The sequence below is a fragment of the Alternaria infectoria genome (genome assembly GCF_024043175.1).
Source record: "Alternaria infectoria strain BMP 0036 chromosome Unknown scaffold_3, whole genome shotgun sequence".
Lineage (NCBI taxonomy): Eukaryota > Fungi > Ascomycota > Dothideomycetes > Pleosporales > Pleosporaceae > Alternaria > Alternaria infectoria.
In genome coordinates this window covers 366,966-390,635 of record NW_026250692.1, presented here as the reverse complement: position 1 = coordinate 390,635, position 23,670 = coordinate 366,966, and the positions used below count along the sequence as shown (strand labels likewise).

At 54.5% G+C, this 23,670-nt stretch overlaps 11 protein-coding genes across 11 annotated transcripts; 4 read left to right on the top strand and 7 right to left on the bottom strand.

Moving 5' to 3' along the window:
- Nucleotides 1-966: 966 nt before the first annotated feature.
- Nucleotides 967-2,182, top strand: J4E92_002385 (uncharacterized protein; the record flags this gene model as incomplete). Its single annotated transcript, XM_051493790.1, has 2 exons — nt 967-1,967; nt 2,020-2,182. The coding sequence occupies 2 exons, from the start codon at nt 967-969 to the stop codon at nt 2,180-2,182; spliced, it is 1,164 nt and encodes a 387-aa protein (XP_051355469.1).
- A 1,665-nt stretch (nt 2,183-3,847) lies between these two features.
- On the bottom strand, nt 3,848-6,070 carry J4E92_002384 (uncharacterized protein; the record flags this gene model as incomplete). The annotated part of the gene is made up of 9 exons (XM_051493789.1): nt 3,848-4,227; nt 4,289-4,826; nt 5,144-5,167; nt 5,220-5,324; nt 5,381-5,445; nt 5,510-5,566; nt 5,622-5,640; nt 5,697-5,731; nt 5,788-6,070. The coding sequence occupies 9 exons, from the start codon at nt 6,068-6,070 to the stop codon at nt 3,848-3,850; spliced, it is 1,506 nt and encodes a 501-aa protein (XP_051355468.1).
- Nucleotides 6,071-6,530: 460 nt separating this feature from the next.
- Nucleotides 6,531-7,302, top strand: J4E92_002383 (uncharacterized protein; the record flags this gene model as incomplete). Its single annotated transcript, XM_051493788.1, has 2 exons — nt 6,531-6,688; nt 6,744-7,302. 2 exons carry the CDS (start codon nt 6,531-6,533, stop codon nt 7,300-7,302), a joined length of 717 nt encoding a protein of 238 aa, XP_051355467.1.
- Nucleotides 7,303-7,917: 615 nt separating this feature from the next.
- Nucleotides 7,918-8,791, bottom strand: J4E92_002382 (uncharacterized protein; the record flags this gene model as incomplete). The annotated part of the gene is made up of 3 exons (XM_051493787.1): nt 7,918-8,063; nt 8,129-8,670; nt 8,730-8,791. 3 exons carry the CDS (start codon nt 8,789-8,791, stop codon nt 7,918-7,920), a joined length of 750 nt encoding a protein of 249 aa, XP_051355466.1.
- A 561-nt stretch (nt 8,792-9,352) lies between these two features.
- J4E92_002381 (uncharacterized protein) lies at nt 9,353-10,424 on the bottom strand (the record flags this gene model as incomplete). The annotated part of the gene is made up of 2 exons (XM_051493786.1): nt 9,353-9,582; nt 9,632-10,424. The coding sequence occupies 2 exons, from the start codon at nt 10,422-10,424 to the stop codon at nt 9,353-9,355; spliced, it is 1,023 nt and encodes a 340-aa protein (XP_051355465.1).
- Nucleotides 10,425-12,215: 1,791 nt separating this feature from the next.
- SNX3 (Sorting nexin-3) lies at nt 12,216-12,746 on the bottom strand (the record flags this gene model as incomplete). The annotated part of the gene is made up of 3 exons (XM_051493785.1): nt 12,216-12,523; nt 12,577-12,598; nt 12,669-12,746. The coding sequence occupies 3 exons, from the start codon at nt 12,744-12,746 to the stop codon at nt 12,216-12,218; spliced, it is 408 nt and encodes a 135-aa protein (XP_051355464.1).
- Nucleotides 12,747-13,153: 407 nt separating this feature from the next.
- Nucleotides 13,154-14,410, top strand: J4E92_002379 (uncharacterized protein; the record flags this gene model as incomplete). The annotated part of the gene is made up of 1 exon (XM_051493784.1): nt 13,154-14,410. The coding sequence occupies one exon, from the start codon at nt 13,154-13,156 to the stop codon at nt 14,408-14,410; it is 1,257 nt and encodes a 418-aa protein (XP_051355463.1).
- Nucleotides 14,411-14,704: 294 nt separating this feature from the next.
- J4E92_002378 (uncharacterized protein) lies at nt 14,705-15,722 on the bottom strand (the record flags this gene model as incomplete). The annotated part of the gene is made up of 2 exons (XM_051493783.1): nt 14,705-15,461; nt 15,697-15,722. The coding sequence occupies 2 exons, from the start codon at nt 15,720-15,722 to the stop codon at nt 14,705-14,707; spliced, it is 783 nt and encodes a 260-aa protein (XP_051355462.1).
- A 618-nt stretch (nt 15,723-16,340) lies between these two features.
- J4E92_002377 (uncharacterized protein) lies at nt 16,341-17,660 on the top strand (the record flags this gene model as incomplete). Its single annotated transcript, XM_051493782.1, has 2 exons — nt 16,341-17,361; nt 17,422-17,660. The coding sequence occupies 2 exons, from the start codon at nt 16,341-16,343 to the stop codon at nt 17,658-17,660; spliced, it is 1,260 nt and encodes a 419-aa protein (XP_051355461.1).
- A 154-nt stretch (nt 17,661-17,814) lies between these two features.
- J4E92_002376 (uncharacterized protein) lies at nt 17,815-19,274 on the bottom strand (the record flags this gene model as incomplete). Its single annotated transcript, XM_051493781.1, has 2 exons — nt 17,815-19,032; nt 19,086-19,274. The coding sequence occupies 2 exons, from the start codon at nt 19,272-19,274 to the stop codon at nt 17,815-17,817; spliced, it is 1,407 nt and encodes a 468-aa protein (XP_051355460.1).
- A 369-nt stretch (nt 19,275-19,643) lies between these two features.
- On the bottom strand, nt 19,644-23,295 carry J4E92_002375 (uncharacterized protein; the record flags this gene model as incomplete). The annotated part of the gene is made up of 3 exons (XM_051493780.1): nt 19,644-20,710; nt 20,760-21,538; nt 21,602-23,295. 3 exons carry the CDS (start codon nt 23,293-23,295, stop codon nt 19,644-19,646), a joined length of 3,540 nt encoding a protein of 1,179 aa, XP_051355459.1.
- Between the last annotated feature and the right edge of the window lie 375 nt (nt 23,296-23,670).

Genomic DNA, 23,670 nt, shown 5'->3' with positions numbered 1-23,670 from the left:
TATCGAAAAATACCTAAACTGTCTACGGAATCACGAACGATTCGCTATGTTGAACCAGCTGGTATATAGACTGTTTCGCGAGCTATGATTCCTGTGATAACTATATACAACGTACTCTACTATGCGATTCATTGTACACAAGACTCGCTCACTCATCACTCCTAGCATTCTTTGAAACGGACCTACTTACATCCCCCACGATATAGAGATTAGGAGCTACTCTAGACTGTAACGCGCTGTGGAACCAGCCATCTCCACTTGTCTTGATCAAGTATAGGGTTGCATACGGTGCTTGCGAAGAGACGCCGAGTAAAGACCGTGTGTATCCAGAAAACTACCGAAGGCAAGAAGGTGTCGCGTGATGCCAATCGAGGAAAATGACATTCCTTATCGCACTTGAGGAGCGGTCAGTGCATGCCTTGGTTGATCGGACAAGCAATGAAGCTGGCTAAAAATGCCCATGGTCTTTCTGTACACACCACAGATTCCCTCGGAGCAACTCTGTGTCATCCAAGCATTGTGTATCTCATCATGACAGTTGTTCTACTCTTTCTACGCATTTTTTCGGTAGCAGTAAGCTACTTCACTCGTACGATGAGGGTGTAGAAATTCTAATCGTGATCAGATTACCTCCATCGCAGGATGGCTGTCGTACAATATTCTCATCCATCCACTTCGACACTACCCCGGTCCGTTCTTATGGCGAGCATCTCCTATACCCCGCATTCTTTCTAGATGGAGGGGTACTACGGTGTTTGATGCGCACCGTCTACATGAGCAATATGGGCCAATTGTGCGATTGAGTCCCTGGGAATTGAGCTACACCTCTAGCAATGCATGGAAGGGTAAACATGACCTCTTCCGCATACATATTTCTCGACGCTGACTTCGAAAGACATCCATGGGACAGGCACCTACACATCTCGCAAGCCGCTGCCAAAAAACCCTCTTGCTAACCCTCCACCTATGTCGGGAGAGCCGGGCATCATCGACGTGCTGGATGACGAGAAGCATCGAGAACAACGCCAACTCTTCAATCAAGGGTTTTCCACCCGGGCACTGAAGGAGCAGGAGCCCTTGTTGCTCAAGCACGTCAACAGATTGACAGCAGCCGTCCAGTCGCGCGCTGATCAGGGTCTCGAGACGAACATGGTAGACATGTTCAACTTCTTAGCCTTCGACGTTATGGGTGATCTAGCTTTCGGCACCTCTCTTGGTCTATTGGAGCGATCAGAATACAACAGCTGGGTTCGTGTGATAGTTGCAACGATCAAAGTAGTCACCATCCGCATCGTGGTATTTTACCACGTTCCTTTTGCGTCAAAGATCCTGCCGCTCTTGGTCCCGAAATCGATGAAGGCAAAGCGAGATGCGCACATGAAGTTCGCCGAAGATCGTGTGAAGGAAAGATTGGAAAGAAAGACCGATCGTCCAGATCTCTGGGGTCTGATCACCGGTGGACCCGGCGGAAAGAAAGCGAGCCTCTCTCTGGATCAAATGGTCGGCAATGCTGCTCTCTTCATGGTGGTAGGGTCAGAAACTACGGCGACAGTGCTTTCGGGAACGCTATATTTACTTTTGAAGAATCCCCACTGCATGATGAGATTGAAGCAAGAGATCTATGACAGTTTCAAGTCGAAAGACGCGATGACAATAGAGGCACTGCCGAGGTTAGCGTACATGAGCGCAGTTCTAGACGAAGCCATGCGAGTCTACCCTGGCGCTCCGGAGACGTTGGCGAGGTTGGTACCAGCAGCCGGTATGCAGATTTGTGGCAAGTATGTTCCGAGGGGCGCCACGGTGTTTATACTCCACTATCCGATGTTTCACTCCTCGAGAAACTTCGTCCGACCAGACGATTTCGCTCCAGAAAGATGGTTGCCTGAAGGCTCCGTGGAGTTTGAGAAGGACGACAAGAACGCGTTCAACCCTTTCTCAGTCGGTCCACGCGCCTGCCTTGGAAGAAAGTAAGTCCACTACCCTGGTCACCTTTATGCAGAGGCCTAATTCCGCCTACAGTCTGGCACACTATGAGTTGAGGCTTGCCTTGGGCCACTTGTTGTGGGACTTCGACTTCGAGCTCAACGAAAGCTGTGATGACTGGATGGATCAACAAACATACTCTTTCTGGCTGAAGCCGCCACTCATAGTCACGGCTCGAGAGGCAGACCGGAAGCCATAGCCAGAGACTAGGGGTGGAAGATGGGTATGAGAGCAAAGCTTCAGGTGACGCGCATGTCGAGGTATCTTGGGAGCTTTGGCTGTCTCGTCTAGAATATCTTACCACACAATTCACGCATAGTTCAGATCATACCTGCTTGCACATAAGATGCGTTATGCAATGTCTCCAGCCAGCTCAAAGCAGCTGATTCGAGCCAAGTGACTGACACTCTTGGACGATCTGTTCTCTGCTTGTGCTCCGGTATTGGGTCAACAGATAACGGATTCTGAAGGCAGAAGGTAAACCGTAAGGATTCAACCTAGCAGCAGAGTTGTCACTTGCTGGTAGCATACATTCGGTTGAAGATCCGACATGCGCATGTCGTTTTCGGCCCTGAGCGATGTCATGCATGCTTTTCGTGGCGCCGTGATGGCGCGATGTGCTGCCGTCGCAATTAGCACAACCGTGGATACGACACCAATGCTTATCGACCTTCCGTAACCAGGTTCGTGGCGGTATCTGGCAGGCCCTCATACACACGGCGGCGAAACTGATGTCCGGGATACGGGAGACTTCGGTTTTTCTTTTTAGACCGAACGCCCGAACAACCTGGTAGCGGAGTGGCATGATCCAACAACGGAGGCAGCGATGACAAATCCTTGCCGTAGAAGAAGCGAATGCATATTGTGAGGACGTGCTGTTCATCCAAATGCTCCTGAGCTTTTCGCACAAACCAAAGATGCAGCCGCACTCTGCGAAGCGCACTGCCGAAGTCGGAGGCTCCCGAGGTCCCGAAGAAGTCGTTGTCTAGGTACGCGTCCATCCCAAGCAGATATTTGCAGGACCCCGCGATCAATGTTTCTGGCTGCTTTGCGCATTTTTCTCGACCAGGCTGTTTGACAATACAGGCGTTGCAACATGGTAGACGCCGTAGGGAGGATTCATTGGCTGGGACAGCACTCTTGCAGCCTGCGTGATACGCACGGCCCAGCAGCCCGCAGGAGCCCCACGATCTTCGGCGGGTTAGGACTGAGTCGCAATGAAGCCTGTGCTACCAAGCTATCTTGGATTCCTTGAGGTCAACCCGGCGTCGGAATGCACGTGAGGGATCTTGGTCGCTCGGATCGTCCCAAGTGTGCGCACAAAGGCATGGGCGTTGATCGTCGCTCCGACCACAGCCAAAGCGACATCGATCATGGCGCGCCTCGCAAACTCGTTTCTGCAGTGATTTTTGATGTCTCGTGTTCGCCGGGCACCATACACAGGTCGTTAACAGGGGGCGGCGGTTTGTCGTGGATGTGATCGAGAGGCGGGCTGCTATGTGTCGGGGACTCGAGATCGAGTTTGGTTGGGCTGCATCAGGCTCTTGGTCGCCTTTCATCTCACAAGTAGCTTTCTGTCTTCTGGGCTTCGCGCTCAAGGCTGAAGTCTCTTCGCGAGTGACCTCGGACCTGTATATTCGCAGTAACATTGTGGCATACGAGTAAACGATGTAGATTCACCGATGGGCTAGAGGTAATTCCAAATCATCTGTCTCTTTGTTGCTTTATAGTAGAAGCTCAACAGCTCCGTAGTATCCGTAGACGACGATGATGTCAGTCCGCTCCACCACCACCTGGACCCTCGTATATGCAACAAGATCAGTCGGTACTGACTCTAGCGTGTAACATGTGCTAAACTTCAACACTAGGACCTACTATCCGAGCAATTGACTTCTGCATCCTCCTCAGCATGCTTCAGGCTCTGGTCCTTGCCCAACTCCGGGTTCCGGATGACCAGCGAGAAAGCGACAAGAAGTACTGCAAGACATATACCCGTGATGCAGAGTAATTTTTGCACGTATCTGTATGCCTGTATCACAGCGATACGCTCTGGGGTTTGCACTGGGTATAGAGTTGCAAATGCAAACGGATCACCATACGCGACGGCTGCGAGCGAGGGATCGCCAATGCGACGGGCCAACTCATTTGGGATGATCTGCTGCCACATAGCACCTGAGACTGTATTACCAAGCGCGCTGCCAATGTTGTAGGTAGCGAGATAAATGCCCGTTACGATTGCGACGTCTGTTTTGGGTAGTTAGTATTGTCGCTTCAACTAGCGTGAGTTGCCATGGAAGAAACTTACGCTCGTGTTTTGTGGCAGCTTGGATACTGGCTTGTGCAGGATATGGAAACATGCCTCCTGCAATGCCCAAGCATATCTGCGCTCCGATGATGCCGGAATGCAACGAATCGCCAGAGCCGCCACGGTAGTGAATTAGAAGACCGAAAGCTACCACGAAAAGACAAGTTCCGGCGACGATGAAAGGTTTCAAGCGGCGGACCTTGAATACAACACCACCAAGGATCAATCCGGTGATTACCGAGGAGAAGCTGTACAAAGAGCTGATGCGAGTTGCGCTCTTTACTGATTCATCAAATGCGACGACTAGTACAGTGTACAGGAAGTCGCCTTGCATGGTCCATGCAAAGTTCAAAGTGCAAGCAATACCTAAAGCACCCCAAACCGCACGATCCTTCAGTAGATGGAACGGGAGCATTGGATGAGGTGCTCTGCGTTCCCAGAGGACAAAGGCGGGGAGGCACATGAATCCGATGATAAGAGGAGCAATGACTTTGGCAGTCCCCCATTGCGATTGCGCGCCACCTGCGATGGTGAAAGGCTCGTGGTTGGTCAGCAAATCGGAATCTCGTCTGGTGCAAACACATGCCGACTTACAGTCAGAATGCAGCCGAATACCGCAATAAGCAGCACGACGCCGGGGACGTCCATTTGCCAAAAGAGAGTGACTAGCAAATTCCTGGTACCGCCATGAACTTCGTATGGTGTTTGGTATGCATCGAATGCGCCGGCCCTTTTAGCTTGTCGGCTAGACCACATGAGCGAAGCAACTAGAGGGATACAACACACTGTGTATATGATGCACCACATGCCTACCCCCCATCGCCAAGTGGTATGACTAAGCACAGCTTGACTTACATCGCCGCTGACCCAAGTATTGATCTACCGAACATCAGAAACAAGCTAAACCGGAGCGTACGGTTATATTGCTTACCAGAAATGGAACGGCAGGTATGTATGAGAAGAAGAGTCGAGATCGAAGGGAGGTGATGTCGGCTATGATGATTTCGATGAGCACGATGATGGTCGTGTAGCCAATCTGTAGGATACCCGTTAGTATTGGTCTTGTCCGTTTGGCGTTGTTGCAGCACGCACTTGGTAAAAGACTGCGCCTGCGGCGAAGGACTCGACATTTGAACTGACGGATTCAATGACGGTACCTTTGGTCGTGTTAGTACGACTGCCAGAGCACAACGCTAAGCTCCCAGTTTGGTGTGTGCATACCGATGATGTAAAAGAGCATAGAGAGTATGACGACTTCTATGCGGCCAAAGACATCGGCTGTGACCATCGAGTTAGTTTCTCATATCTTGATCGGTGTGAAGACTCAACTTACCAATCTTAGCCGCAGTAGGCTGTTGAGCACACAGTGAGCATGGGTTTATACGTGGTAGCAGACTCTAAGACTTACCTGCGCAGCAGCGGCGATGACGCTCCTCAAGACATCTTGGTCAATGTTAGCGTTGGTGACTCGGAATGACTACAGATTTCACCAGACATACTAATGGTAGCCAAGGTGGAATGCTGTTGGAATCCCGCAGTGGCATATGGCTGGTAGGTGTATCGGAGCGTCCCATCCAAACCATACGCATACGCGATGAGGAAGATGCCGAAGAAGATGCAGCAGCGGTTGATCAAGGACGTGTGCGCGTTGAGGGCTTCGATGCGTGCGACACCCGGAGACTTTGCGCCTGGTAATGCGGTGGGGGAGGCTAGATCGGCGCCGGTTGCGGTTGTGTTGAATAGCGCAGTTTTGCCAACGTCCAAGTTGTGGTGATGCGACATGGTGGTTGGTGGATTGGTGGGCACAAGTGTTGCGAGGAGATGATGTGCAACAACGGTTATTTACCAGCGCCGGGCGGCAGGTGAAAAGAATGCGGGCTGCATATTTCATGTGATTTCCCAGTGCGGAACGCGTTACTACTGTACAAGCAAACGGACAGCTTCTCGGTGCTGGATGGAGCATAGTGCGGCTCGGGACAGCTGATTGATAAGATTAGATGCAAATTCTCGCTGGCTTGGCGTGACCCCCCGGCAACTCGGAAAGCCTTGGCGGCGCCCAATGCCGACGTGTAAGCGCGGGCGTACGGGCTGCTGGCGGAGGTGAAGGCGTCGAGGACGATGGGTGCTGCGGCGAGCGACGGAGGCTGGTGCTGACAGTGCCGAGGGGCTGCGTGTGTGAGACTGCAGGCGGTGCGTCGAGGCAGTACTTAGCAGACGCTGCACGCAGCAACATCGAGCAGCCATGGCCCACGCGTACTTTGGCGCGACAGACGACAGCGTAGACTCGGGGCTCGGCGCGGACCTCGACGACGGCCAGCCACAGCAGGCGCGCAGCAGCAGCGAGGAGAAGGACAGCCTGACGCCGGCGCAGAGCAGGCGCAAGGCTCAGAACAGGGCAGCGTACGTGTCCCGCCCCCGTCCCCCATCCAGCGCCCCCGTGCTCATGCCTCTCCAGCCAGCGCGCCTTCCGCGAGCGCAAGGAGCGCCACGTCAAGGAGCTCGAGACGAAGCTCTCGGCCCTCGAGTCCAGCACCCACTCGCTGCAGTCCGACAACGACCGCCTCAAGGCCGCCCTCGACCGCGCCCGCACCGAAAACGACATCCTGCGCGCCACCACCCGCCGCTCCCCCTCGGCCTCGCGCCCCCTCTCCGCCACGTACCCCTCGCCGGGCGCCTATCTGCCCGTCCACCACCATGGCCACGACGGCGACGACGACGAAGAAACAGCCACGGGCTACCGTGTCGAGTCCCTGACCAACGCCACCGTCGTGAACACGGCCGCGAAGGAGCATCCACGCACCCGCGCCGGGGCGAAAGAGGTCCCCGCTGCCCAGGCCTGGGACCTCATCCAGCAACATCCGCTCGTCAAGCAGGGTCTGGTTGACGTGGCCGACGTGTGCGAGCGCCTGAAAGGCTCCGCCAAGTGTGACGGCCACGGCCCCGTCTTTGAAGAGAGCACCATCTGGCGAGCAGTCGACGAGTCGCGCCGTTGCGGCGGCGATGAGCTCATATGATTGCTGCCTCCATACCCCTTGCGTCTTTTACTATTCTTTTGCGCTGCGACGCTGGCTTTGCGTTTTGGGCCTTGGGCGCTCGGCGTCCGGTGGCTGCACGAGCTTTCCCACAAGACGGGCGCTCCAGTGTTGGACAGATGGCGATGAGAGAACACACTTTTTTTTTAGATAAGGCGAGAATTCTATTACGCCATGTGCTTGTTTGCCCATGCCTCAGCCTGCCACGTAGCAAGTCGACTCTCAGAAATCCAAATTTCTTCATCTTGACTTGTTCACCACCAACACTCCCGTGTCCGGAGAACATGACTCCCCACCTTCAACACTCGTACGTCAAACCAGCATCGTAGAACAGGTCTACCAGCAAGGGGTCAGTCCACGACCAGAATGTATCTACTCAACACCGGTCGAGGCGCCACAGTATCTGATACGTCCATGCGAAGCGAGCATCCGCCATCGGCAACTACTGCCTGGAAAGCCAACACATGTCTCAATGCCAGACGTTCCTCGTACGGCGCGTACAAAGCAAATCTCCGGGAGACAGCTTTGAGGTCGACGTCGTGGACGTCAACAACCCTACCAGGCAATAAGCCGTCACAATACCCAATCAGTGCGCCTTCAGTCCCAGTCGCTATCGTCGTCGTCTCCTGCGGTATTGCCTTGTCTTATCCTGCTAGGGTTGGCGTCCTCGTCGTCTCTCTTCTTCTGGAGGCGCGAGTCTCCTAATTTGACGGCGCCAACATCAACGAGAAGCCTTTCCAGATCTGTCATAGCAAGTTAGCACACCGTAATGCAGGACTGCCGTCAGGAGTTGAGGGACGCGACCCACCCTGTACACTTGTCCTCGGTCCCTTCAATTGCATCAGCGTAACAATCTGCCTCTTGATATCCCCGTCCTTGTAGATCAGCACCGTCGGCGTGTTCTTATCCGGGTACCCCTCGATGCAAAGATCCGCCCTCATCTGGCAAAACTTGACATCGCCAAATCTCTTTGCCAACTCCCTCCAATGCTCAATCATGACTCTTGACTCGGTGTTTGTGCCCGTCGAACTCGTCAACAAGACCAGCACATATGCCTTTTTGCTCTCTTCGGTAACGTCGGAAGAGTAGTCGGGTTTCTGGATATGATAGACTTGGTTGTACACCGAGGCGGTATTTATCGATGCAAGCTCGGCCATGCGCTTTTGGCGGTACGAGTCGAGAAAGTCGTCGTCTTCTTCATCCTCTAGTTCGGCCAGCTCGTCCATGTCTTTGCCCTCTAAACGGTTTTCGTGTGCGAGTTCGCGGGCCTGCTCAAGCGCCTCCTGAATCATGGGTGTCGGCGATGGCGGCTTCTCGGGGATGACGCCATGTTTCCTGAGAATATCGTTCCTAACGCGCTAGTTTCAGTACTGTGCCTTTCGCTATCACCTGATGGTGGTTTGACTCACCATTCCGTGTCGGCGTTGGGGTCGTCGATTGGGACGTTGACGGGCATGTCCGGCATCTGCATGATGGTGGTGTGGAGGAAACGCCTGTTGGGAAGATTCGGCAGAGTGTGCAAAGTGCAGGCGGGTGGTAACAAACGTTTCTTGTAGACGTCTGGTGCCTGAAACGTCAGATATTTCCAACAGCGCGAGGCTCCGTCATGGACCCTGCCAAGCTGCCCCGCCCCCACCTCAGCTCCACGCGACGCCACCCGTGTCTCTTCTGGAAGCTGCGTCTTAGCTCCTCCATCTCGGTTACAGATATCTGCCATAATTCCTCTTTGTATGTAGCAAGCACGCTGTATTCACAGGCAATCTCCACTATATGTGAGAGTAAATTACGATCCGACTCATCCGTATAGATTCCCACCGCGTACTTGATCATAATCTTTCCCCGTACTTGTTACCACGAGCTCGAATGCCCAACTTCTCCGTGGTTTGACCAACACCCTTTGCTGCCTCTTTCATTCCCTCTTATGTATGGTACATGTCAAGAATGCAAAACCCGATTATTTACATCTGTTTGGTCATCCTGACTTCGCACATGCACTCCCTTACTCACTTTTACCCTCCTCATCTGCACGGTCTTAAAAGAACTTCCCGTTGCTGCCATTCTCGATGCTGCTATGCTCAACCACAGCCTCATCATCGTGCTCGTCGAAAGCACCAGGTCTATCGATGTTTCGTGGAAGAGGTCGGTCAAACGCGTCGAAGCGACGACCCTGAAACTTGGCCTTGATCCAGAGGAACCCGATGCGGAGAGCGCAAGCAGCAAAAGCCCAAAGAAGACCTCCGAAGGGCGCTGCTACGAAAGCACCTCGTCGTTGTTAGCAATCGTCATGGGCGCCGGAATAGCTTGCACTCACCGAAAGCGCTCCAGTCATTTGCGTACAATCCACCTTCCAACAACAGCAAGTTCCCGGCTAGAGTGACATCGCCATTGTAGTAGACAAGCCCAAACAAGAAGATGGTGAAGATACCCCCAAGGCCTCCAATAACAAAGTCGAAACCCCGGTAGAAGTAAAACTTGTCGCTCAGCCCGATGACGAGGCAAGGTACAACCGCTGCACTGACAAGATCACTGATTAGGAAAATTTGCAGGATATCGGGACTGCGCAGAGCCACGACGACAACAGGGAAGATGAGCGCCACAACGCACGCGCGGATGATCCAGATGTTGAGTTTGTTGCGGAAGAAATCGTTGCTTCCCGTGCTGATCATGGCCGATTGGAAAGAGTCAAATGCAGCAGTGGAAAGCGAGATGGTCATGACGAGAACAACACCGACAACCCACGCAGGCAGCCGTTCTAGCAACAAGAAGAAGGCCAAAGAGCCGTTTTCTTCGTCGCCAATGGTATACGCACCAGACCAGGCTGCAAGCATTCCTCCCACGCCTAGCAGAGTGAGGATGATCAGTACGCCCATACTGGCGAGTGAGACACCAATCCAGAGATCCCTGTCCGTGCGAGCGGCGAAAGTACGCATCCAGAAGCCTGAGAGGAAGAAGTCGTTTGACAAAATGGCGACAGGGAGGATGTAGATAAGTTGCCAGCCTAGGAGGCTGGATTCGAGGTATCGGGATTGGTCGATGAGGGAGCGGTCGATGTCTGTTTCTACGCCGACAGCAATGACGCCCATGATGATAAGGCCGATGACCATAACGCCCTGGATATTGTCGGTTACGAAAGAGACTTTGAAGCCCCCGAGTGCTGAAGTAAAGTTTTAGTTGATGCTCGTAGTTAGAGTTGCAACAAATCTTACAGGTGTAGATGGTAGTAACAGCGCACTCCACAATGACAACCGGAAGACCGTTCAAGCCCGTGAGTAGAGTGACGATTTGCTGCAAGGCCGAGAGCTCAGCGACCATGTACAAAAACATGGTGATGAGCGTGCAGACGCTCAGAAAGAGTCCTCCGATAGCTCCGTAGCGCTGCCTTGTCCATTCTGTCAGCACGAAGCCTTCAGGACACTTCCGTCTAATGATGGGACCCAACGCGCCAAAGACCAATAAGGGCAGGGACGATGATAGCGCGTAAACCAAGAGACCCTGTACACCAGCAATGGTAGCGATCTGAGGGTACGTGAACAAGATACCGGATCCGAGAGCTGTGATTAAAGAAGAAACCTAGGTCAGCCGTTTGCACGAAGGAGAATTGGGAGGGGGGTGCAAAGGGGGAAAGTAGCGGCAGCACGTTCCTCACGCAAGTATTATCTTGATCGAGTTCTTACGGTACTTCTCAGCTTCCCCTTCACCAGGCTCAAAACTACGCACAAGACAGAAGGCCAGGCGTGCTTCGAGCCCAGCTCTGGTTCGGCGCCCGCAGTGTAGCCGCACAAAAGACCACCTCCCATGTACCCACATGCGATGGGGAACTGCAACGAGTTCTACAAGGCCGCAGTAGCAAAGGGAAGTGGCTCCTGTGAGAGATCTCAATACGAACCTAGAGGATTGTAATCCAGCTTTGGCCAAGCATGGAGACACGAATTGCTTTGAATTGAAGCATCTCGCCATCAGCGTCGAATGCCGGACGTCGCGGCGACGATGGAAAAGCCGATACTGCCGCTGCTTGTTCACGTGGCAAGAAGCACGCTGGGTGCACGAATGCACTCACCACTAGCGATGAAGTTGAAAGCGAGCGGGACTCCTAGGCCGCAAAGTCAGCCAGTTGCTCTTGTTTGTAGGGCAGGAACGCCAAAGTCTGGCTGCAAGCGTGCGATGCGACGGTTTTCTAACCCTTTTGTGTGCGGTTACTAGACAGCCATTCAGTCTTGGACTGGTGTCGCAATCGCCATGCGACGTAACATCCTAGCACTCTATTCCCACACAGTTAGTGCCCTCGTTCCCACTGATCGCCCGCGGAGTCGCTGGTGTGAGCTTACAGGAAAGCGCCCAGGGTAAGGTAGATGATGGCGTTGGACGCTGGTTGTGACGGGATGCCCATGACTACAAGTACTGTCTGCGATAGGATGAAGTCTAGAAAGATGGGTAGAAGATGCACGGAGCCACGAGGTCGGGAACATGCAGGGTTAAGACGGTTCGGCTGCCAAAAACTTTTGCTTGTTACTAACCCCCGCGCCTTGCTCGTTGCATCGCTAGCGCTGCGCGGAGGAGGGTCGCCGCTGATGTCAAGTTGATAGCAATCGCTGAAGCCGGCGCTCGTCCCCAGCCATGGACGTTTGCGTGGATTGCATGGGATGATGATGGAACTATAGACATTGGCTCGCTGCTGCTACTCGTGACAAGGTACACAAAGCCCCACGTGAAAGCCCAACAAGAACGCCCGTTGCTCCGTACCGCAGGAAATGCGGCAATCTGATATCAAGTGTTGGTAGCCGCCCTCTGCAGTAGTCGGGTCAGGCGTGTCTACCACGCGTGTCTGTCCCAGTTGGGATCTGCTGCATGTTAGTCGTCGTCGTCGTCGTCGTCACTGCCGTCGCAGCGCTGGATGGCTACTGACCCTGCACAAAGGCAGCCAGCACCTTGCTGCCCGTCTGCAGCAACGGATGGCCCACGACAATCTGGAGGAAGCGCTGGAGCCCTTCGCGTCGGTGCTCAATGACATCGTCCGAGAAGCGGTTGGTGAGCACCTTGCCCGGCAGCGGTGGTATTGTAACGCGCGCCGACTCGCGCTCGAGGATGTCGCGGAAAGCCTCAAACTCGCTGTAGCGACGGCGTACCGTCGACGACTTGAGCTTGAAGGCGGGGATGTTGGTGCGCATAACGATTTCGTACGTCGTGTACATGCCACGGCCGACACCTAGGCAGCGCATCAGCCCCCGCTCGCGCGCTCAACATGTGCCGTCTACTCACCGTGTGTCATGGGGTTTCGGACCTGTGCACGCGACAATTGTGAGCAGGGCGGCGGGACAGCATCGGGGCATCGCAGCTTCTGGCAAGCCTACCTCGATCTCCAGGAAGTTCTCGGGGGGCCCATAGAGCTCCTCGAAGCTTTGCGATCGCGCGTCTGGCAGCGACTGCATGGTGCAAGGTGTGTGGTGCGCGTGTAGGCGGCGGTGTAGCTGGCCGAGGGCTGGTCGCGCGAGAGGCAATGGCGGGGCTGTCGCTGCTAGCATCGCCTCCTCAGCCACATCACGCTCCACCAAGTCATCCAAATCGCGACATCGAGTTTTGATATATATTTATATAGCGTGATGCCTTAGGTGCTCCAAAGTGTGTCTGATTTCTGGTTTGCTCAAGAAAGCTGTTACTTAGACTGTCCTTTTCCTTTTTGCCAACGACGTCATTGTTACTCCATATTAGAACTACCTAGCTGCTGCGCTCGAGCTCCGGTAGAATACCAAACTTCCTGATCGCTTTTAGCATTGTCAGAGCAACAATACCATTGCCATATTGGAGACCATTATCTGCACGGTCCACAACCACAACAATGCCTGAGATTATTCTCTCGATCAACGCAGGATCCTCTAGCGTCAAGATATCCGTCTACAAGACTCCAGAAGATGGCTCCTCGGTACCGAAACAACTCGCTGAAGCTACCGTCGAAGGACTTACCGCGCCGCCCTCGAAGCTAAAGTACGAGCGCGGAGACGAGAAGATCAATGGTCAAGAACTGGAGCATGTCACTTCACAAGAAGACGGATTCCGCTACATATTGGACCACCTGACCAACGACCAAGGTCTTCCCGAGCTCAACCGAAAAGAAGACATACATTTCACATGCCATCGCGTAGTGCATGGCGGAGACTACCCCAGAAGCCAGGTCATTGACAAAGAAACATACCACCACATTGAACAACTCTCGGATCTAGCACCTCTCCATAATGCACCCGCTCTCACCATCGTCCGAGCCGTGGCAGACATCCTCCCTCACGCGAAAAACATTGCCTACTTTGACTCATCCTTCCACAATACGCTCCCAGACTACATATGCACCTACCCAATCGACCAAACCGTTGCCCACAAGAACAAGCTGCGCAAGTACGGGTTTCATGGCATAAGCTACTCCTTCATCGCGAAGGCGGTAGCAACACACTTGAGCAAGCCGCTCGAACAAACCAACATCATCGCCCTGCATCTCGGATCCGGCGCTTCGGCATGCTGCATCAAAGGTGGAAAGTCGCTCGACACGACAATGGGTCTGACGCCCCTAGCTGGCTTACCAGGTGCTACGCGCTCGGGCTCCATTGACCCTTCTCTCATGTTCCACTACACGCATAGCGCTGGCAAACCGTCGCACAGTTCTAGCGAAAAACTGCACATTACGCAAGCCGAAGAGATTCTGAACAAAAAGAGCGGATGGAAGAGTTTGACTGGTACTACGGATTTCGGGAAGATTAGTTCTTCAGAGAGAAAAGAGGACAAGCTTGCGTTTGACATCTTTGTTGATCGCATTTTGAATTATGTCGCACCGTACTTTGCCAAATTGGATGGTGAGGTCGATGCGCTTGTCTTTGCCGGGGGTATTGGTGAGAAGGGAGGGAAGTTGAGGCAGGCCGTAGTGAATGGAGTCAGGTGCCTAGGTTTCGCTCTCGATGAGGAGAAGAATGCGGAGCAGGTCGAGCATGTGGTTACAGATATCAGTGTTCGCGATGCGAGGTACAAGACATTAGTCGTGCAAACAGATGAGCAGTTAGAGATGGCGAGAGGAGTTTTGGGTGATAAGGACAAGCATGGAAAGGATTAGCTATCCAGAGAAACTGTGGAGCTGTTCCTCTATTCTTGATGCTGGGCTGGTAGTCTATAGCCTGCGATGAATGTCTTGGTGCCTTGTATAAGTATATGTCACTGAGTATCGCTCCCAAGTGCTGTGATGTGTTCCGTTTACCCAAACGCCACCCATGCTCCGATCCAATCCCCTGTCAAACACCATGCAAATGCACTAGGAAAACGCGAATTCTGGGGGCAGGTCTCCCGGGGTCTGAGCCGTGCTGTTCTTGCGAGATGACGAGGCGGTTCGCGATTACGACTGGGAAGCAGACTATACTTGACCAATGGGCGCTCCAAAGTTCAAAGGGGGGCTTTTGAGCCTGACGCCGTCGACAAGTTTGGTGGCGCACGGATTGCGCGATGCGGCCGATGCCTTGTGACTCAATGGCAAGTCCTCTTGGGCGTTCTCGGCGGGTGCGGGGGGAGCTGCAGGGTCGGGGGCACCCTTGAGTTTGCTGAACCTGTCCTGGTCCTTGGCAACCTTTTCGAGTACATCGTCCAGCACTTCGAGTGCTATGTGGTCGCTTGCACCATCGACGGGATTGGTAGGCAGCATCAGTGGGCCTATCAAGGGCTGGTCTTCTGGCGGTGTGCCCGCTTGCTCTTCCTGGGCAGGCGGCTCTTGCACAGCGGGCTGCTCGTCTTGCACTGGCGAAAGGGCGCGTGGAATCAGCGGAGTGTGGCCGGCAAAGCGCTTGTTGGCTTCGGGCAACGGGGAGAGGAGAGCGTGGGTCGGAGGCGGAGAGGGGAGGACTTGGTCGTCGACATCAGCCGGGGGCAGAGAGATGCGCGTGGGCATGCCCGGCCGTCTGTGTCGCCTCTGGAGCAGGCTCTGCAACGAGGCGCCATTGGAGTCGAGGGTGCCCAGCTGGGCGCCGGTCACCATGTTGTCGAGGCCCTGCAACTTGTCCGTCACCATCTCGGCGGGCGGAGTGGTAGTGTCGGGTGCCGTGAAGAGGATGTCAGGGCGGACATGCATCCTGCAAAGGCCAGCCCAGACGGTCTGGGTGTGAGCGTCGGCGTATGGCCTGCAGAGGTGAAGATACCGAGTCAGTCTATGTCGTGCATGCACTTGGTATAGTCCATCTCTCACATGGTCAGGGTGCATCAACTCTCCAAGGCGAACCTACTGCACACTGCGGGCTCGTGGGCAGCGTCGGGTGGTGAAGAGACGAGCCAAAGCGGGATGCGTCGGAGTGGAGGGCGTAAGACTGGGCGGTGGGAAGCGGCTGGCAGCAACGGCGTGGGTGAGATGTTGCTCACATCAAGGGGACGCAGCCAGCGCACATGCAGCGACGCGGCACGCGGCTACGGTGAGAGGGAACCCGCCCACGTCATAGCCGCCGGTTCCTGGCTGCATACGTCGCCCCCACCCATTGCAGCGCCGTGTGTTTTCCAAGGTTCTTTCTCCTGCAGCGCTCGCTTCTGGTTTCACGCTTTGTTTCTTAGTCTGCCAGAATCTCCAAGCCACCCGCCTTCGCGCTCGGCTGCCATGAGCGGGTGCCCGTGACCCGCGCCGTCTCGCGCCATCTCGCGACATCATCGTCTCGACCGATACCGCGCGCGCACCTCTTTGGTCGACCTCGTAACCCTTTTGAACATCGCTACCCTTGGCGACATGGAACACGCCTACACGTGAGAGCTCATTGGCAGCATAGGCCCTGGCTCCGATCGAGACCTAGATCCTGCTCTTCTCTCCCGCCTTGGACGCGAAGAGGGGTAATGTGTTGCTGAATGCACTCTCGAGTTAGCCTCCGTGAACACAACAGCTGCCTACTCGGTCCTGAATCTTGCAGCCGTCTCTGTCTGCCCGATAGACCCCATTCCGGCGTCTTCCGCTTCAGTTGCACATCGCCCCTTCTCAATTTGCATGGCTGGTAATCGCTACGCCCCCACTGCGCCAGGCCATGGATGCATTCCCGTACATCTCTCCGCAACTCAAGTACTCAGGCTTGACCAGGAAAGAAAGAGGAGGGCCGGCAACAAGGGAAAAGCCTGCTACCATGGACCAGGCTAATTCACCAGGTACCAATTCGGCACAAGCAGACCCCATCAACACAGCTCGGGAACACGACTCCATGAACAATCGCAGCTACGCGATTCCATTCCCCGGTAGCATGAACTCATCCGAAGATGACCTTCCACCATTTCCGGATGCCGAGGTTTCCTCACTGGCACTGGACAATAAGCCCGGTGCACGTTTGCACTACACGTACTACCCTGCATCCAAACCTCACGGCGGCCATCCGAACCCTTTCTCGCAAACGCTCATCGTTTTCCTCAACGGGCTCATGATGCCAAGAAGCTCATGGGATCCTGCCGTGCGCAGCTTTCTGGAAAAGAGAATAGTGGGGCGTCTACCGTATCCTGCTCTGTTGAGCTACGATAGATATGGTCAAGGAGATTCAGATGCTGATCCCGACGACCAGCAACCACCCCCGTCCCACGGACACGACGCGATATCTGCAGTCAAAGCACTGAAGCAATTTACCCTACAAATCTGGAGGGAACACCTTGACGTCAACAAACCTACGCACTACCCCTGTCTCATCTTTGTATGCAACAGCATCGGCTGCGCACTTGCAAGACTCTTTGCGCAATGCTATCCTGGAACCGTATCTGGCCTGTTGTTCCTGGACAGCATCATGGCCAACTCGGACTACCAAGACCTGTGGCCGGACCCCGATGCACCAGACTTCAACTCGCACACACTACCCGAAGGTGTCACACAAGACGAAGTACGAGCTACCAGAGAAAAGTATAGAAGGATGTTCCATCCCGACGTTCCTAGTCAAGAGGGGTTATCCAGACGTAATCTGCCACAACTATTACCCTACGCAGATGCACCAAAACTCGAGGGCTACTTGGGCAGAGGCCCGTACCTCACAGTCGTAGGTCATGACTGGGAAACTTTTGCCGAGCAGTCGTGTACGTACCTGTCTCTTTCCAAGTCGACGCTTGGACTACAGAGACTAACCCGGCAAATAGACGAGGGTACAATGCAGACACCCAAGATTCTGACCATGACTTATGCCAACCCCGCTTGGCGTCGCTACAACGAAGGTCTCTGTCGCATCACGGACGAAGGCAAAGCCATAGGTCCCATCACAGCTGTCCGCTGTGGCCACTTTATCCAACAAGACGACCCCAGATTCGTGAGCGATGAGATGGTCAGCCTGCTCGATAGAGTCGTAAATCGAGTTCAGCAGGTTAGCCAGCGGGACTAAAGTGTGAGTATCTCTTGGAGCCAGAGTAAACCAAACAGGGCTGTATAAAGGGTCCGTAGATATTGTCGTGTACATGAAATGCCTAGTGTCTAACAAACAAGATTGCGTAAGGATCGAAAGGTCGCGCGTATATACAAGGATGTGGTATCCAATCTCAGAAGTCGTCCATATCTCCCATGAAATTGTCCTCGGTTGCGTCAACAGCCTTGTGCCCCGCACTCGTGCTGTTGCTGTGGTCTTCTTCTTCTTCTTCAGCTTCAGCCTCGGCCTCGTTGTTGTCTCTTTGCTCGAGCAGCTTCCTCTTCTCCTCGTCAGCCAAGCCCGCCTTGTTCGCAGCCTGCATCCTCACGCTCAATGGTCGGTTCTGCATATAGCTCTCCATGTAGCTGGCTCCCAGACTACTCGGATATCCGTAACTGCCCGCTTGATCCACATCGTCAACACCACTCCCGTGTAAGCCGCCGACGTAAGTATCGAAATTCGTGTCGTCGTCTGCGAGGTCGTCAATTTCGAGTTCAGCACTCGTAGCTGGTGCGGTCGAGTAGATGGGGTCTGGGCCTGCGGTGTCCGGGATCGTTTGCGTGATGTGTTGGTGCAGAGCGGGCGAAGGGTCGAGGAATGTGGGTGTCGCGGTCTGTGTAGGGCCCAAAGGTATGCTGGGGGACCGTGGGGAGGCAACTGGGGGGATGTGGGCGGCGGCGACGGATATGGGTGTCGGGGCTTCGGAGAGGAGCTTGGAAGCCGAGTTGATGGCGTTGGTCATGGGGAGAGGTAGGCTGTGGTGCACGGCGTCAGGGCGTTGGACATGGACTGGCGGGTCCGGGGTGGTGAGTCGCGGATCTATCATGTCGTCGAGCGAAGCGGTCGAGGTGGAAGCCGATGTTGCGACGCTGCTGGGCGAAGCCAGAGGTGGTTCGGCGACGGTGTCTGCGGGAAGGACGGTCTGGCCATGGATGACCAGACTGACTCTCTTCCGGCGCGATCGAGGCGTGTCCTTGTGCCGCAGCGCAGACTTCTTGGCTGGCAGCTTCAGCTGGGCTGGCTCTCGCAGCGCCATGGCCGCGGTGTCTCGGGCGTCGCTCGTAGGCTTCGGGTCGTCTCGGGCGTGCTCAGCATGTCCTGCGGCTGGCGTCTTCTTCTTTTCGGGCGAGCTGTCGCGCGCATCGAGCAAGGGAAGGAAGACGGGCGTGACGAGTCCATAGAGCTCGCGCTCCCGCTTGTGCACGCGCGTGTGCTTCTTGAGCCGCATCCTGTCGTCGGGCGCCGGGTCGAGCGGTGCAGCAGGGCCCGGGGCAGGCCCTGGGCAGCTCTGCTCTGGCACTGCAGGCGCAGGCTGCTGGCCGCCTGCCATGTCGCGGTACCGGTCTGCAAGCTAGGCCCAAATCAGTCTCTCACGGCACGCAGAGAAGGGGCCGGGACGCCTACCTCGTGGCCATGTCTGCGCAGCTCGGCCTGCTTGGCCGCGATGTAGTCCCGGATGTCGGCCTCGAGTTGCTGCCTCCTCAGCTCGACGCTGCGGGCCAGGGCGTCCAATTGCTCTCTGGTGCAGCCTGGGACCTCGGCCAGGCCCGCATCGGCGGTGAGAAGCATCGACTGCAATTCCGCGTTGGGCATGTGCCGGGCTGGCGTCGGTCGCCTTCGCGTGCTGGTAGAGGGCGGAGAGGTCAGTCGTCGCGTACCTGGTGTCGGGAGCGCCGCATTCGGGGGCTGACGGGCGGTTGGCCGGCGCCCAGCGTCGCAAAGCTTGATCGCCTCCGCCGCCGGTCATGAGGGGCAGCGCTCAGGGTGCCGCCCTCGCACGCTTTCGACCCGCCCAGCTTCCCACACACGCCTTGCCCTTTCAGGCAGCGCTCCGTGGGGGCTCTCCCATGCACAACACACGTACATGTACATCCGCTCCGGCATGTGCCAAGCCACCCTGCTGACCGACAGGATAGTGCATCAGGAACTGTCGGGAGCTGCCATTGCTGTCTGCTCGCCTTGCTACGAAAGCCATACAGGATGCAACCTTTCCAGGAAGCCGGCGTCTACGTTTACAAAGCTTCGCCAAAAGTCCATCTCATACACCCTGCGCGTCTGCGTAGCCCACGTCACCCCTTCACTGAGCCTCCGACACTCGTCTGCGTCCTTGCCCATGACCAGGATCAGATCCCTGGCAACTCTCACCTGGTTTCCCCATATCCGTCTGTATTGCTCCATCATGTCACTCACGATCTTGTGCGTGTTCCACTCACTGAGTGGCGAGTCCTTAGGCATGTATCTCCAAGCCCAGTACCTGCCGCGATCGTCTGCGAATGTCTCATTCCCACTAGCTTGCATTGGGTAAAAGTGCGGAGCAGACCACAGTCGCAGCGCCGAAAACCTGGCAGAGCCATGCTGAGCCGCGAACTTGTTTGCCGCCTTGACTATGTAGTCGCGATTCAAGGGTGTAGGATCCGCCAAGACAGCCTTGAATTTAGGTCTGGATTGGGCTCGGAAATCAAGGTAGAAATCTAGCGCGCGGTTGGGTTCGGCGGCGGCAGTTGCAACACCTTTAACTTGGGGTGTGTAAGCACTTTGTATGATGCCGGCTTTGTACAAGGTCATAACCACGGTACGTATCCTTTTACGCCATTCTATCGGGTAAATATCGTAGACAGGATCAAGCTTGCTTCGCTGATTGCGTCTCAGGAGCTCATCTCGATCTGTCCACAACTCTGCTGGCATATATGGATTGCTGACATGGCTTCTTCGATCAGGGGTTCGCTTAGCTCTTTCTTCTTGGTCAAACAGCAGGGAAGACCGGAATGGTAGGCCGTGCTCGGAAGCAAGAAACTCTTCCGTCTGGTAGAATAAGGCGATGGCGGCGTAAGCCTGGAAAGCCTCGTCAACGATTCGACGTTCACTTTGGATGAGAGGTGCCATGTGCATGAACTTGCAGAGCTCGAACGGGCCTGTGTTGATGTCGCTCATGACAAACTTGTCCATGGCCGTTACCATGGACTTGTGCTCCATATACCGGCCGAGGCCACCGGGCTCCAGGTCGCCCATGTGCAATGCCTCTTTCTCAACTAGAATGCAACTGTTAGTTGGTGTCACTCTAAGCGATGATAAACTCACCCCTGTGTATTGACCGTTGCCCATGGCTCCCGCACAGCTCTCGAATGAGATGTTTCCCTTGGATATCGTATTCTCGCTGACGGCGTAGAGCCGTTCTTAGCGTGTCCATAAGCTTCGAAGGAGAATCCCTGAGTTCGCTTGGTATCACAGAAGCACGTTTACGGTCAAACATAGGTAAGAAATGATCGTAACCCAGTGACCTGTCCGCCCATTGAAACTGTGGGATCAGCGTTCCATGATTACCGAATGCGTCGAGTTCTCTCTTCGAAGGGAGCTTGTCAATCGCTTTTCCGGCCAGAACACTAACATGAGGGTCGTTCGCCAACATGCGCCGCAATAACACTGCTCTTGGATCGTTCATTTTCTGCGATCCCTCGTCGGATTTAGCTTCGGATGCATCGTCTGAAGCAAATGACTCTTCATCAGAAGCAGATGACTCTTCATCAGTGCTGGCATCGCTGGCAATTTTCCACCACTTCCACTTTGTCCTCCGGTGTATCTTCCCAACAATCTCTCGGGGGAAGGGTGGCTGCGACTTGTCGCCAGGTGCGCGCGTTGGATATAAAAGGGCATCCTCTATTTCGTCGATCTCTGTGAAGAATCGCTCCTTGTATATCTCATCAATCGGGATGGGGAAAGCTTCTGCGCCAAGCTCGAAGTCATCGAGCATGCTAGGAACATTCTCTCCAGGCCGAATGCTGCGAACACGTCTATTCTCACGATCATTTGTGATATGTTGCACTATGTGCCGAACTCTGACAAGCATGTCTTTTCCCTTCCTACATTTGTGGGTACGTAAAAATGCCTGTCATTGTTAGCTCCTTCAAAGTAGATATCTTGACACTTTACGGACCTCTTGTATTTTGCCCTGTAGCTCATCTGCACTCCGACCGGGCGGTGCATCCCAGATATAAACATTATAATAATCGTTGAAGTTCAACGACCAAGCCCTGCAGGCGGTGGCCTGTTCGAAAAAGGCGTTATCGACCTCAACTGTGACGGTGTATTCATGTTTTGTAGACCTGCCACGTCCGGCCTTCTCGCGGCTCAGCCAAAACTCCTCCTTTGGTGGTTGGATTACGAATTTGCCAGTCACCGGATCATGAACCAAAACACGAAGGTCGGCCGACTCCATTGCTAGGCACTCAAGGAATCGACGATTGAGGGTATCGTCACGCTTGACGATACCGCAGAGGATGTTGCGTGATTCCTTAAAATCGAACGACCGTCCCGAACTAGCACGACCACTAATCCTATGTTGCGTCGTTTTAGCTTCGGCGCCGTCGACTTGGAAATAAGGTATGAAACCGAGAAGCAGGAGGCATTGACGATTCACATCGCCCACAAACTTCGTCCACTTTGGAGCCGGGAACAACCGATACATTGACAGTATCGTGAGCTCGAAGAACTCTTCCCAGTTTCGACAAAGCGCAACGGCATCGGCGAGCTCGGAGTCTTTCGCGATGATAGAGAAGTGAAACCAGCCGCTGCGGTTGAGAGCGCGCTCGTTACGGTAGTAGTACATATGGCGGCCACAGACCCTGATCTGGATTCGCTGTTGGGCGTCGATAATGTCCATCAGGGCGAGGTCTTTGGCAATGTCTTTTGGTGCATCAGCCCCATCCCTTTCACGCATGAAGTCCGCACACGCGTCTCGCATGTTCTCAAGACTGGGACGCTCCAGCTTGAGGCAAACATCTCGTAAATGTTCCCTTGTCACACCTTCGCTTTGCAGGAGTTCCTCTATGCTGCCGGCCTGGAGTGCGATAGGCAGGAGTGCACTTGATGCCAAAAGAAGTCGACAGAAGAGAAAGTTCTTGATCTCACAAATCTCATCCAAGAGCGTCTCGATCTCGTCGTGAGGAACTACGGGAGTCGTCGTCCTTGGGCTTAAAAACTCAGGAAGATATTGGCCTGGCGCGCGCTCGAAGTTGACAGGCGTCTGAAGTCTCCTGCGCATCTGTTCCTTGGTCTCCATTATGATGGACTTCTTGCCCGTCGCGGCTTGTCCGGTGGCTTGGTGCGAAGATGTCGGTGCGGCAGGGCCATCAAGCTGAGATGCCTCCACACCTGCGCAATAGTCTTCATGTTCCTGCTCACTGATCATCAGAAACATATTGATGAGCTCGACATAGCGACCTCTTTCGTAGCCATAAATATCTTGAATGGGGTCCCACTGCTCTTCCCATTCCTCTTCCTCTTCCCTTGACATCGTCTGGGCGCGCTCTGCATATACTTGGTTCAAGTACTGTTCTTCGCGCCTCTTGATCTCTCTAGATCGCATGTCCCGTTGACGACGATCGAGTTCCTTTTCGTATCTTTTAAAGAGCTGAAACTCCAGCTTCACCTTCTTTGCTTCGCTCTGCGCCTGTTCCTCCTCCTTCTCCTGACATTCCCTCACCCAGTGATGCCACCGCTGCTCTTCATGAACGACTGCGGCGGCTCGTTTGCCAAGCTTCTCGAGAGCCTTCACCGTCTCGTATTTCTTGTTCTGTAGTTGGTCCAGATATACCGTGTGACCATAGTTATTGTCCATTGCAAAGAAATGGCGATGATGCAGTTTGCGCGCTCGGAGTACACGATCGAGCAGAGTGTATCTTCGAAATAGATATCTCTGTAATTCAGAGATTGCTGTTGTTTGCGTGATATCGTTGAAGTCTTGAGCGATGAGGGATCTGGTAGTGTTTGCGAGGTACGCAGGCAGCTCCAATGAGTCGAGGAGGCCATTTCGCCGCTTGTATCCCTGGTAGAGAGCTGCGTAGTGTTAGAAACGCTACGACAATAGCGACTTCTGCTTACCGTGGCATTGCCAAGCATGAAATGGGCAGAATTTGCCATCTCGGGAAGTGGCTTCCTGGCTGCACTCCGTCTGTGCATCAATGTCGGATAGCAGCCGCGCGCAGCATGTCGG